This window comes from Amblyomma americanum, chromosome 1 (assembly GCF_052857255.1).
Source record: "Amblyomma americanum isolate KBUSLIRL-KWMA chromosome 1, ASM5285725v1, whole genome shotgun sequence".
In the NCBI taxonomy this organism is placed as follows: domain Eukaryota; kingdom Metazoa; phylum Arthropoda; class Arachnida; order Ixodida; family Ixodidae; genus Amblyomma; species Amblyomma americanum.
In genome coordinates, this window is record NC_135497.1 from 17870264 (window position 1) to 17884371 (window position 14108).

Below are 14108 nucleotides of genomic sequence, written 5' to 3' on the forward strand. Positions count from 1 at the left end.
GCCAAAGATATGAGGGCGAGCAATTTTTTTCGAAGTGAGAGGGTGAGGGATGGCCGGATAACCTTTCAAAATGAGGGCGAGGGTGAGGGAGGAAAAGTGAAAATGAGGGCATTTGACCACCTCTGCTTACCAGTATATGCAAGTCAACTAAAATTTTGATGCAGTATAAAGAGCGGAGCCTAAATATCAGCGGCAAAGGCGCTTCGTTAAGCCTTTATAATTGCAGATTCTATATATTACAACTTCGCCCTTTACAACTTTGAGCGTTCGATAGAAAGGCATTCACTAGTAGCTTAAGGGATTGAACGTACCAGCATTAGCACTATAGGCTTCCAATGTGTTGAATAACTGAGCTCACGCTGCTTCTTGCAACTGCAGTAGTTTCCAATGAAATAGAATAAGATGAAGTGGAGAAGATTTATTTAAAGAATTGTGGCTCCAATCCACGCTGTGAAGGTGGTTGGACAGCGAAGCTATGCTGTTTTCATTCAGTTTAGCCTGGTGTCTTTTGCTTACGACCACCACACGAAAACGCAACCATAATCTTAACCGGGAAACACACGCGGGGAGAAGGAACGTGCTTCGCATGGTTTGCAAGAGCCGTTATCGTACATTATGCGGTCTGCACTTCACACGAGGGCTTCGAATGACGTCAACCCCTTTCGAAGCAGCTGCCAACATAATGTTTACCGGAACACGTAGTTGTAATTGTCGGCACCGCCCGTGGTAAATACTCGTTCCCTTACGGCGCGGTTTGGGTGTCCACCGAGATGTGAGAGTCAGGCGTGACTTCCTTTCCTTAAAACCAATTTTCATTTCATTTTCCTTGCCTTACGGCGCGGGTTGGGTGTCCACCAAGATAGGTGCGACAGGCGTCATTTCCTTTCCTTAAATTTTCCCACGGGCCTGGCGTCGCGCTGAACGGACGATTGCGTTCCGTTCCGTGGACCTCTTGACAACGCTGCAACGCGCTGTTGCGTCCCGCTCTTAAAGGGGCTGTGAAGGGGGCTCTAATAAAATTGCGGCATGCTTGGGATATTAAAGAACGCCGCTTCACGAATTGTGTCCAGAAAGAATATTTTTTTTAATGCGCTTTGTAGAAGCTCAGTTATCTGTAAAAATTTGAATTTCAGCGTCTTCGCGCCTTTCCCTCTCTCGCCACTTTTTGCACGCTGAAATGTAGGCGCTCCTTCGCCCCCCCCCCCCCCCTCCTCTGGGAGCGAAGCTTTAGAGGGTGTTGTTCCCGACCCACCGGAGCTAACCGGCTTATTGGACGCGGCCACGGTAGCTGCCTGACGTCTGAAAGAATCTAACCAATGGCCACCTCTCACCTTGCTTACACAGATGCGGGGGACGGAGGAGGGTGCGAGCGTGAAAAAGTCGCCGGGAAGGGCTCGCCAACTTTGACGCGTGATTGTGGGTCGTCTGCTGCGTGTAGAATATTATCTGGCTCGGGTTTTCATGGCAACACAGTGCAGTTTTTAAGCGAGATTAATGTGCTCTCCTCGAAAGGCGTTTCAGAGCCCCTTTAAAGACGGAGCTGTTCTTTTGAAGTTTTTTTAGCAGTTTTTAGTTACTCGATTTTTATTTATTTGCTTTTTTTATTTATTCTTACATTTTTTTTATTTTTCTACATTACGACTGCTTTATTATTCGTTTTTAAGAGCGGGACGCGACAGCGTGTTGCAGAATTGCCAAGGAGTCCACGGAACGCACTCCTCTGTTCGGCGCGACGTCTGGCCCGTTGGACAATTTAAGGAGAGGAAATACCCGCCGCGGTGGCTCGTTAAAGATCCCCAGGTGGTCTAAATTATTCCGGAGCCCTCCACTACGGCACCTCTTTCTTCTCATTGCTCTCATCCCTTCCCTTATGGCCTAGTTCGGGTGTTCCCCAGACAGATACTGCGCTCTTTCCTTTCCCCAAAAACCAATTTTCAAGGAGAGGAAATGACGCCTGTCGAACATATCTTGGTGGACACCCAAACCGCGACGTAAGGGAGGAGGAATAAACTTTATTATTATGCTTTTCGGTGGTCGTCAGCCCACTTTCGCCCCAGGTGGCCTTCATGAAGGGGCAACCTCGAGGATCCAATCTGGGATGTTGGCTTGTACTCATCTTCACTGTGTATGATTTCATCCCAGCTATCAGCTGCGGGATATGGCAGGAGCTTTCCGGGGAGTGTATTTCCCTCGCATCCCCAGAGAATATGGTCATCATCTGTGGTAAAGTGTTTGTCGCAAATTTGGAAAATAGGATTAACTTTACCTTTTGTCGCAATAATGCTGCGTAGATCTCGAAGTTCAAGATATAAAACCTCAAGCGTTTCTCTCAGAATTGTTCGCTATCTTCAGCCTTTCTTTCCCTGCCGTGCCATCACCAGCAAGACTACGTCATAGTGTGCAGAGTGCAAAGTTAGTTCGCAATCCTCAATGGCGGTTCTAGGGATATGAAGAACCTGAGTGTGCTAATCAACTTTTTAGCTCGAGCGAAAAAATTATTGCCCATATTTCCAGGGGGGTGCAGCCGGCCCCTCTTTCAAGAATACTGATCTTTATCAGTTAAAACCAAATTTGACATACTTCTGCCACTTTTTTTCGGCTTTAGCTGAGATGTCCAACCCCTAATTATAATGCATGTGGGGTCTGGTGAGGATATAACATAAGAAGACTAAATGTGTTCAATTAAATAAGACATACATGTAACGGTCACCTTTCTGTGACTGCAACTCAGTCACAATACTGAATTAAGTGCTGTCCATAGACATTGTAGGTTACAGGGAAATTGAAATTAATCTTTCCTACATTTCAATGTTTCTATTATTAGGCAATGCAGATGAATTAAGTGCTGTCTATAGGTATTGTAGGTTACAGGGAAACTGAATTAATCTTGCTTATGTTTTAATGTTTCTGTTATTAGGCAATACAGATAGGTTTATTGAGAAACGCTGATTATTCTGCATAACATTTATTTATTTATTTAAATTACCCTCAGGGCCATACGGCATTATAGAGGGGAGCGGTTATACAAAGCAACAAAACAAAGAAATATGAGCACAATATTACAGAAGGTTGCCAGTTATACAGTGTTATCCAATGCATCTTGAAATAAACAGTGATCATTAATTAGTGCCAGTGGTGCGGGAAGGTGATTCCACTCGTCGGCTGTCCGAGTTAAAAACAAATGAAAGAAGGTCTTCGTTCCGCAGAATGTCATTCTAACCTAGTGGGCATGATCCATACGTGGTGACACGTACTGCGGGGGTGAAATGAGTTCTTTGCGCAGGCAAGAATGGTGAAAAAGTTTATGAAAAAGGCGAAGACGAATTACTCTACGACGAGACGCAAGGGATGGCAGACCGAGACTAGATTTCATGCTGGTTATGCTTGCAGTTCTGTTGTAGTTAGAGAGAATGAATCGAGCAGCTGTATTTTGGACCATCTCAAGTGAGTGCATTAAGTTCTGGTGATAAGGATCCCATACTGATGCTGCATATTCGATTTTAAGAATTAGTATTTTGTACAGTAAGCTTCAGAGATGAAGGTGCTTTACCAAAGTTGCGGCGAAGATATCCAAGTGTTTTGTTGGCGTTGTTAACGACATGTGTGACTTGAGCAGTCCAGGTAAGATCATTACTAATGTGAACACCAAGGTATTTATAAGACTGTACAAAGTCTACAGACAAGCCGTTAAGATAATAAGAGGACAAGTTATTAGCCACTGTAGACACATGAAAGAATTTGCACTTGTTAACATTAAGGCTCATTAGCCAAGATTTACACCATGTTGAGATGGAGTCTAGGTCGGATTGAAGCATTAGTATGTCGCCATCGCATGTTATTTCCCTGAATATTACGCAGTCATCGGCGAAGAGATTATGTGAGATGAAATGGAGGAGGGTAGGCCGTTAATCTAAATGAGGAAAAGAAGCAGACCGAGCACAGAGCCTTGCGGAACACCGGAGTGAACCACGCTCGGATCTGAGATGAGGTCATTAATGGAAATGAACTGCTGACGGTTTGTAAAAGATTCAAGCCAGGTTAGAATCTTTGGGTCCAGGTTAAGTTGCTGCAATTTGTATAGTAGTAAGCTATGACATACTTTATCAAATGCTATTGCGAATTCTATGAACACACAGTCAGCTAGTGAATTACGATCAAGAATAACATGCAACTTGTTAGTAAAGGATACAATTTGGGATTCACATGAATAAGATTTTCGGAATCCGTGTTCAAATCGTGAGAAGAGTTGGATTCTAGAAAGTTTGCTAGGTGAGAAAACAGGATGTGTTCAAGAAGTTTACAAGGAATGCTGGTGAGAGAAATTGGCCGGTAGTTTAATGGAGAGTGCTTGTTACCCGATTTGTGGAGTGGAATCGCCTTCCTCACCTTCCATGCGGCAGGTAGCGAACCCTGGTCAAGTGACTGCTGAAAAATTTGTTAGTATGACGGAAGAATAAACACTTGTATTTTTTAGGAACTTGGCATTGCTGAGGTCGCAGCCTGGAGCAGCAGATATTTTTAGTGAGTTTATCAGTTCTGCAACACAATCAAGGTCTATTGTGACAGGATACATGGGCGTATAATCGAATGACACTGTGCTAGGAAGCGAGGGATCGGCGGTGAAAGAAAAATTGGAAGTGAAAACGTCGTTTAAGACGGAAGCTTGCATTTCGGGGCGAATGGTATTTGCAGAATTGTCAACAAGAGATATGCTATCGCTATCAGTCGGGTTGATGGTGCACCAAAACTTTCGCAGATCAGTGCATAGCATGGACGGAAGGGTAACGCGTAAAAAAGTGTTCTTCGCTTGTTCTAGCGCTGTAATATTCACGTGATGCGGTTTTATAAGCATTCCATCGGTCACAGTTAAAAGAATGTTTTGCAAGTTTGTACATATGCTTTTTCCTGTTAGACAACCGCTTGATATTAGTGCTGTACCAGGGAGCTGTGCTGTTAGATGTAAGTATACGGGTTGGTATGTACTTATATGTTGTCCTTAGTTTTCGCACCGAACAAGTCCCAATTCGATTGAACGCTGCGACGATGAAACCATCCAAAAAAAGTGTCCAGAAATACACACAGTTCACTGTTTATGGCGTCAAAGTTGGCCTTATTGTAGTTATAAATTGTTTTTGTTTTCTTGACATTTTTAGGCCGAGAGATGCAAATTCCAAAGGACATGAGGGTATGATCACTCAGGCATGGCAAGTAAGTAATGTTCGAAACAAAGGAAAGTTGCGTTATAGGGACCAGGTCGAGCGTATTTGAAACAAAATCTGTAATTCTGGTAGCTTCATTTACAAGTTGTGTAAGAGAGAAGACAGAGCATAAATCAAGGAAGTCTTTAGCTAGTGTCGAGCTGGGATTAATGGTAATGGAGTCAGTATTCCATGCAATGTTCGAAATATTAACGTCGCCAAATAGTAACATAGGCGATGAAGGGTGCTGAGATGTAACAAGATTGATTGCATCATGGAGTTCGTTCACGAAGTTAGAAGAGTCAGAAGGGGGACGATAGCAAACTCCAATCACAAGTTTCTGGTTATTAAAAATGATGTTAGCCCAAATTAACTAAAAAAAACTGGGAAACTGAATGCATTGTGACTAAGTCTTTATTAATGGCTAAGAGAACACCACCTCTCTGTCTGGTAGTGCGGTCACAACGATAAAAACTTGCGGGCTGTCGGGAAGAGTTCCCAGCCATTAACTCGAGGTCGAAGCCAGGTCTCAGTTAACACAATAGTGTCGGCGTTAATAGTATCAATTGCAGAGGCTAGTTCATTACGCTTGTTAAGGATGTTACGTATGTTGCAAAACAATGCCTGTATGTTTGACTGGCGTGTTTCACTTCCCCTCCAGTTTTCCTAGCTAGTATCGTGTGATGGCACTCCGCCGTGTCAAGCGTCTGTATTCTGTGGCGTGGGAGACGGTCACATCTATTAAGGAGCCTAAATTAAATTTTAAAGGAAAGAGGTGTTAAGAAGACGAAGTGGATTAACCGAAGAATAAAGAAGAGGAAGAAGAATTCGGTGAGGTGGAGAGAGATGATTGGTGGAGAAGCATTCGGTGAGGTGGAGAGAGATGATTGGTGGAGAAGAGAAGAAGACGACGACAAGGCTTACGTGGACTAACACCGAGGCTATAAAAGGGCGAGTGAGAGCGAGGCACGGGGGGGAACAGCAGAGAAGCGGAGGCTCCGGCGGGTCAGGGACACATCGGCTGGAAGAGAGCGACGCCGGCTACTGCTCCGGTGAGCTCGCGTTCTACGGCATCGCATCGTGGACTTCCTGCCGTGCCTGAGCCCGTTCCGGGGAGTCAACGGAGGACGCTACCACCTGCTACGGCCACGGGTGTCTCCAGCACTGTTGCCACCCATCCGGGTGATGCCCCCAACGCCAACAACACCGGCATCACCTCCACGGGTGCTTGGAACGGGAGCTTGTACGACGCAGCCAGCGACGCCACCCCAAGCACGTCGAACGCCGCAGCCACACCGAACCAACCGTGAACACGGACGCCGTCCGCTACCAGTCGAACGATAGTAGAAGACACTAGTAGCAGTGTGCCCGGGTCATGTGTATTTATAGTCTCTGTGTTTTGTGTTAGTTTTGTGTTCTAGTGTGTGTGTCACATAGGGTGTATTAAATGTGCGTTTGTGTGGGTACACCCATCGCCTAGTCCATTCTTTCGGTCCGAGTGTTCTCCGGGGAGATCCGTGACACAGACTCGACTGTGCTATCAGTGATGGCTGTATTATGTTTCGGCGCTCCGCCGTGGAAAGCATCTGTTTTCGGTGGCATAGTAATCCCAACTATGCTATCAGTGGAGGCATTGTTGGTGTATAATTTTTCATTCACTGTGATTTTGTTGTAGCGCAACTGAAAACTAGGGGAGCCTGGCAGATTTTTCGTGAATTCCACTAGCTTAATTCTGGCAATACGCGTGGCGGGGGAAAAATCTTCGGACACTGTTATACACTTATCTTTAAGTTTACTGCGTGTTGAAAGTACACATTCTTTCAGTTTGAAGTTGTTGAACTTGACTATGATAGGGCGACATTTTGATGGAGAATACTGGCAGAGGCGATGTGTGCATTCTATTGATAAGTCTGGTAGGTTGTCGATGCCCGTGAGGGTATCTTTCACACTGTCTTCAGTTTCTTTCCAGGATTTGCGTGAGTCAGGAATGTCTCGGAAAAGCAGGTTATTGCACCGTGATCTGTCCTCCAGTTCGTAGAGACGAGTTTGCAAAGAATCATGCTGCGTTGACGGGGCTTGTAGGGAATTCTGAACGTAGGTCGGTTTTACAGCAAACTGGTCTAGCACGTCTGTTTTCTCTTCCAGAGTGTCCAGCCTTTCTTGAATGCGACCAATTTTGTTCTCTATGCTTTTTTGGCTAGCTTTTATGGCTTTTATGTCTGCGGCAAGCTTAGCCTGATTCTTTGCAGATTGAACAGAGCATGCGTGCACATCCTTAAGAAGGTTAAAAATGGCAGCCATTTGTTCGGAAGGCTCACTCAGAAAAGACAGGTTTTCGAGCGCGGATTCGGAGCGAGTGTTCGGTCCTGGGTTTGTTTCTACATCCCCGGAATGCAGTAGCAGGAAGAGCATTGAGAAGCACTCACAAACAACCTCAAGAAACACTTGTGGGCACTGGAGCAACAGCAAGCACCGATTACTGGTTTTCTTAGCACAGAGGAAAGAAGGCCTAAATATGTGCGGAATGCAGAAGTGCGGTGCGTGAGACATGCTGTCAGCATTGCTCTCGTGCCCACTGAACATTGTTTACTACTGTTGCAAAGTGCTATTGTCATTTCTGATAGCCGAGAAAAAGGCAAAACCTGGAATCCACTGAACAATCGTGCACTTGACTGTACATACTGGAAGATGAAAGTATGCACAGTGCCCATTTCTTTGTGAAAAAAAAAAAAGGAATAAATGTTGGTGTTATACCCTGTAGCACAACTTGAAGCAGTACCTCGAATGACAATAAAGAATGCCCTCTTTTTATGAGTAAGACGTAGCAATAGGTTCAAAGCGTAAATTATTACTATGTAACTGCCACAAACTCTATATATCTAATGTGTTACCAAAGTATTTATTCTACCTACACAATCAAACCATTACCAGGGCGGTTATGTTACTGAATAGGCCTGATACGCTTGTGTCTAGATACGGATGTAGTTAGCCTTAGCTGTGTTTGTCAGTAGCTGTATACAGTGATATGGGATAAAATAGCTGTATACAGTGAGCCTGCAAACAGTTTGCAGAGATGAGAAGCCCAGTAACAAGTACTGCTCAACAAAAATACGGCTATCAATGGCTATGCACGAATGCAGCAGCTGTTGAAATAGAGCCATTAGAGATCAAAGTGTTTAAATACGGTACTTTGTCTGGACGCATGCAGCCATTAAGATATGATTCTGCTTCGCCCAAACAGGCTCAAAATCTTTTAGCAACCAATTTTTCTCTCTATTGGAGATGCCAAGAACAGAGATCAAATGCAAAAAGCTGGATCATAGCAGTCACCATGTTTGTAAAGTAAAGGAATTACAGCAGTCTTCAAATTATCTGAATAGGTGGCTTCAAAAATTGCACAAGCTATCATTGTTATGACCTAAGTGCCAAGTGATGAATGTCCTTTAGCGCCCTCATAGATTTTTCATTGTGCCCTGCTACATTGTTAGTTCCGAAGTTCTTCACTACTGCTGTTCAAGTGGGAAACTTCCGGCAGGATGAAAATTTCATGAGGAAGCAAGGTGCTCACCAAGCAAAAAAGTTAAAAAAGCAGAATGAACCCAAGTCAGTGAACCCATTGTGACTGCGAGTGTGCTTGGAAAGGAAGTTGTAAAGGCTCTGAAGGCGTTAGGACTTGATCTAGAAAATTGGTTAGTGTTGGTATTGATGGCTGCAACGTTATGGTTTCTCAGGTTTGTGGTGCTGTATCTGAAATGAAGCACTATGTATCAAATGCGGTGCACTCTCTTTGTTTCAACCATGTCATTGTCAAAGTCAATGAAGCATTGTACTGAAGGCCATCCTCAGTGGCCAACTAAAAAGGCTCTGCGAAACAAGATGGGTTGAGAGACACGACAGCGTGATCCGGTTTTAAGATTCACTTAGAAGTGCAATGAAAGCTCTGGGTAACATTGCCAACTGGAAAGATATGCACAGCTCTGCAAAAGCCAAGTCACTCCGTTCCATGACTTGGCAAATTCCTGGTGGCAATCATTCGCTTAGCAGATATGCTAACGCATACGTTTCTGCTCAGTCCCCTATTCCAAAAAGAGTGCGTGCGTTGACCTCCGAACTGCCAAGAATGTGTTGGGAGACACCATGGCTGCACTTGGCAAGCGAAGTGTGGACTGTGCCATTTGCACCTTTAAAAAGACGCAAACGCTTTGGCGGATGATCTGGAAATGGAGCTTCAACCCCCCAATGTCTAACTAAAAAACAGATGTACAGATGAAACACGCCTAGGCTTAATGTAGAGAGCTACCACAGAACGGCTGTGCTCGCTCCGTTACTGGTCAATGTGCAGAATTGATTTATTATTTGATTTATGGGAGTTTAACATCCCAAAGTGACTCAGGCTATGAGGGACGCTGTGAAGGGCTCCAGAAATTTCGACCACCTGGAATTCTGCACTGCGCGCTGACATCACAAAGTACACAGGCCTCTAGAATTTCACCTCCATCGAAATGCGGCTGCCACGGCCGGGAGCGAACCCGCATCCATCGGGTCAGTACCCAAGCGCCATAACCACTGAGCCACTGCGGAGGCTCCTGTGCCGACAGATATGAAAGTGAGAGTCACAGTCGAGGCGGAAAGTGCCTACGAACTGTCCCTTTTTGTGCCATCGCAGATATGCACTACAAAAAAAAGACAATCTTTGGCAAGTATTGCTCAACGATATTCCGCTTTTTCGGAGCAAATGCCCCAACAGCAGCAAAAAATAAGTCAAGCTGAGCTAAGTTTATAGCAGCAGAAATGGAAGCACGAGGCCGAAGATGGAGCGGAAGTTAATACGACTGCTGCTGGAGCAATAGGCATGTGTGACCAGGAAGTCTTCCCGTTAATCCATACATTCCTGCAGACGTTAACCACCCTACCTGTGAGCATCGCCAGTTCTGAAAGGTCTTTCTCTGCTCTACGCCATTTCAAGCTTTGGACACGTTCAAAAATGAGCGAAGAGCGCTTGACTGGACTCGCATTGTTATATACTCATAGGGACATTGTCACTGACACGAGAAAAGTTACTGAGTGATTCGCAACCAAAGGTAGTGGACAACAGAGGCTAGAGTGTGATCTATGTAGCCTCCATAGGCTGGGTCTTTCCAAGGTAAGACACCAACCTTAATGCTTTTATAACACACTCGGGAAATTTTTATAGAAAATGGGCATCTATGACTTAGTATAAATATAGTCTTTTTGTTGTATGTATTGTTTTCCAATTCTTGCGTCTTCTCAGGTTAAGATGGTGGCTTATTCCGATATAGTTTTGTACAGCAGAACCTCGCTGTTACGTTCCTCACTGCTGCGTTTTCCCGGCTGTTACGTCGTTTTCGTCCGGTCCCGGGATAGCTCCCATAGGATTCAATGTATTGGGTACCCCGCTGTTACGTTGTAGCTGTGAAAACGTTCCCGCATGATACGTCGCAACCTGGCACCCCGAACCCAGCCGGGCAACGCGCGCCAACCGCCATTTTGACGAGTCTTGGCCAGGCTTGGCTACGGAATTGGCTACAAGACCATGACCTCCGAGACCATGGCCTTCTTGTTTGTGCAGTTCAACCCATCCGAGTCGTCCGTGTCCTTCCGTCAACAGATACACTGCCTACGCCTCGTCTGGCCTCGCTAATCCAGTCTTTTTTGTTTGTGCGGTTCAACCCATCCGAGTTGTCCGTGTCCTCCCGTCAACACCTACGCTGCCTACACCTCGTCGGGCCTTGCTAACACCGCGAGCGATTTGTCGTCCTTTGATGGCGTCGCGCAAGCGCAAGGCGCTTTCCCTCGAGGAAAAGCTGGATGTTCTCAACGCAGTCGACAGGCAGCCAGCACGGAAAAGAGTCGACATCTCCAAGGATATTGGTCTGCCACCCTCGACGCTTAACAGCATCGTCTCGAAGCGTGCCGAGATACAAGGGAATGCCGCTTCAGCGTGGACTGCAGTGAGCGCGTCAACTGCACAGCACTGCTTCGCGCGGTGTGGCTTTCGAATGGACGGCGGAGAGGGAACTGCCACGGAAGCTGAAGAGACGGAAGCAGCCTCTCATGATCAAGAGCTGAGTGAAGCTTTGAATGCGCTGGGTGCCACGGGAGTCACGTATGATGACTACGTCGCCGTGGATGCTGCTGTCGTGACGTCCGAGTGTCAGAGTATCGCCGAGATCGTTGCAGACTCGGTTGCGAGTGAAGCCTCAGACTGTGATGACGACGAGGAGCACGAGCCGCATGATTCCGGGGAGTTGGCGGACCCGAGCTTTGGAGAAGCCGTCGCGGCTCTGGACCTCTTCCGCAGGTACGTCGCACCTCAAAGCTACGCTGAGAGCAATGCGGCTTTCCAGGCCATCGAGAAACGCGTGGTGTTTTCCAGCGAGCGGAAAAAACGGCAATCGACCATTCTCGATTTTTTAAAGACCTAAGCTTACTTGATGTCGAAATAAATTGTTTCAAGGCATAGCTGCACTGTTTTCATTAATTTTCGGACCTTTCCTCACTGTTGCGTTTTCCCGGCTTTTAAGTTTTTTTTTCGCGGTCCGGTGAAAAACGTATGAATGGGGTTCCACTGTATTCTGTATGTTGTATGTACATCATTGTAGTTGCTTTACTCCCTTCTACATTTGTCACTAGTTCTCCCAGAGTTCTCTTATTGTCCATAACTCAGAGTGTTTTATACTGCTCCGCTTGGCCGGATGCTGCTAAGGCCTCAGGTTGTTTTTCCAGACACCCTTCTTCCATGTGTAAAGCTCAGTAGGGCATTTAGGGCAAATGAAAAAATCTGTGCACAGTGGTTAATGCTGGCTGCAACTATTGAATTTTGCTGATTCCCGCTTGTGTTCATGTTTGTCGCCAATACTATCCAGATTTCTGTATAAAATATGTTTTTGTTTTCACTGCTGTAACACTGTGTGATTATCCGCTCCAGTGTCAATAAATTTTCAAAATGGTCATTGTCTACAACATGTTGGTGAAAAAGGCACCAAGGGTTACAATTGAAGAAAAAAACGACCATTTCATTGCAGCCGCATATTCAGTTGCACAATGCACCCCCCCCCCCCCCCCCCCCCCCCCCCCCAGAATCAAAGTAGGCACCTGGATCTGTCCTGGGTCCAATGCACCTCAGGATGCAACCTAAATAGTAACAAATCCCCGAGGAGAATGGCAAAATGGCTTGTGTGCTGTTAAAAAAATGAACGAGTGAAAGTGTGTACAAGCAAAAATGGGATTCGAGCTGCCCAACACGTTTAGAAGCACGAGGCTAATCCATTGCACCACAGATTTTTTTCTTTAGTGTCCATTTTGCCACAAAAGCAACAATACTACGTGCTGTTAAAACTGCTCTTACCCATTGTCACAAATATTCTGTTAGCCCACTTCTACACTGTACTGTTGACAGTTTGGAAATGCACTCTACCCAGGGAGGAGGAGGGGGGGGGGGGGGGGGGGGTTCACGGCAAAGCCCATGGGTCTGATTGGTACAAAAGTCGTGCAGGTAATTAGCTCTTCAAATCAAGGCAGTGACAGTTGCCACACAAGTAAAACTCATGAGCACGTTGGTGCGCCGCTTTGGGCAGCTAGATTGAGCAACCAAACACGAGGCGTGGCCGTATTGGGCGAGGAAATTGTAGGTTGCTCAACGTAACCTGCTGCTGCCGTCAGGAGAATGCTATACCAGTTTTTTCAGACGATGCCCACCTCACTTTCAAACAACCACACTGCAGCACAGTGCGCTTACACAGCAGCACGCCCCCGAAAGAAATGCACACAGACGACTGGACACAATGCTGCGCAACAAACTCAGTTTATTCCACTTCTTTTGTTTTTGTCTGTAAAAAGGGAAAAATAAAGGTACCTTTCCATTAGCAAGATCTCACAAAAACTGATTCGTGGCGCGGGCACTCGAACAAAAAGAGACAGGGGGAAGGGGAAGTGGAGGCTAATCAATGAATGCGCGCGTTGCTTCCTTCGGAAAACGGAGCCTTTCTTCGCACCGATAAAAACGTCCACGACTCAGTACGTCCAACTAAACAGAGTTCTACGCCAGCACTAATGCTGGCAGAGTGAGCGTTGCACTATTGAACCTAAAACACTAAACTCTGAATGCCAACAATGGTGCTGAAGGAAGCCTCCCCTGCTCTGCGAGGAGGAAACACGGCAGACCCGAGCACCGATCGCAGGTGGCCGGCTAACATTTCTGCTGGCACGGTGGCAGACACGGGTGCAGACCCCCGACTGTAACATAAAAACACACTTGGCACGTCGAACGCAAATGCACGTGTCATGAAGCCTTTTCAATATGCACTATAAGAACACAAAACTTTTTGAGTGGCCCCGCCAACTACGCCAGGCAGAACCAAAGTGTGCACCGCACGCCGGCGCCCCATGACCGGGACGAAAAAGCATTGCACAGATCGCTTTATTAAAGTCTATTCCGTCAACCGCATACCTCCAGTATGAAAAACCACGTGTGTATGATAAGAATTCCCCCACGCGCAGCGATGAAAAAAAAAAAACAAACAAAAAAACCGACAGAGAGATGTTATGTACACTGCAGGTGCTGGGCCCGAAACCCCGCTCAAGATGCAATTGAAATATACAACAAAGAAAGAAGGGAGAGCGGCGTTATATGTACAACACACAGACGCACGGCACCAGCCTTTTGTGAAAATTACCAAAACGTCCACAAGCCTGCAAGGCACACGGAAAGCTATCCAGACTGCGTCAGCCGCAAGGCCCGCCCGGTGTGCTCTGTACAGGGGGGGCGCTCACAACCGGGCATCGTGTAGAAAAGGCCGCTGCACGCCGGGTCCGGCCGGCGCACCCACTGCTCCGTGTGGCAACTTGGTTCCTTAAAACCTGCGCATACACAGCCAAGCATACCTGGCG

The 14108-nt window shown here is 46.3% G+C and overlaps 2 protein-coding genes across 3 annotated transcripts in view; both read right to left on the minus strand.

Annotated features, from left to right (window-relative positions):
* Positions 1 to 6656: 6656 nt before the first annotated feature.
* LOC144130931 (uncharacterized) lies at positions 6657 to 7643 on the minus strand. The gene has a single exon (XM_077664434.1). The coding sequence runs from the start codon at positions 7608 to 7610 to the stop codon at positions 6675 to 6677; it is 936 nt and encodes a 311-aa protein (XP_077520560.1). The 5' UTR covers positions 7611 to 7643; the 3' UTR covers positions 6657 to 6674.
* A 5356-nt stretch (positions 7644 to 12999) lies between these two features.
* Positions 13000 to 14108, minus strand: part of wcy (WW domain-containing adapter protein with coiled-coil wacky) — a 156660-nt gene continuing 155551 nt past the window's right edge. For both annotated transcript variants that reach the window (XM_077643649.1, XM_077643658.1), the window contains one exon: positions 13000 to 14078. The gene's annotated coding sequence lies outside the window, so the exon portion shown is untranslated. The remainder of the gene's footprint in view (positions 14079 to 14108) is intronic.

Excerpts from the sequence above, each read along its gene's own strand:
- LOC144130931 (XM_077664434.1), bottom strand. The coding sequence starts at position 7,610 with ATGCTCTTCCTGCTACTGCATTCCGGGGATGTAGAAACAAACCCAGGA.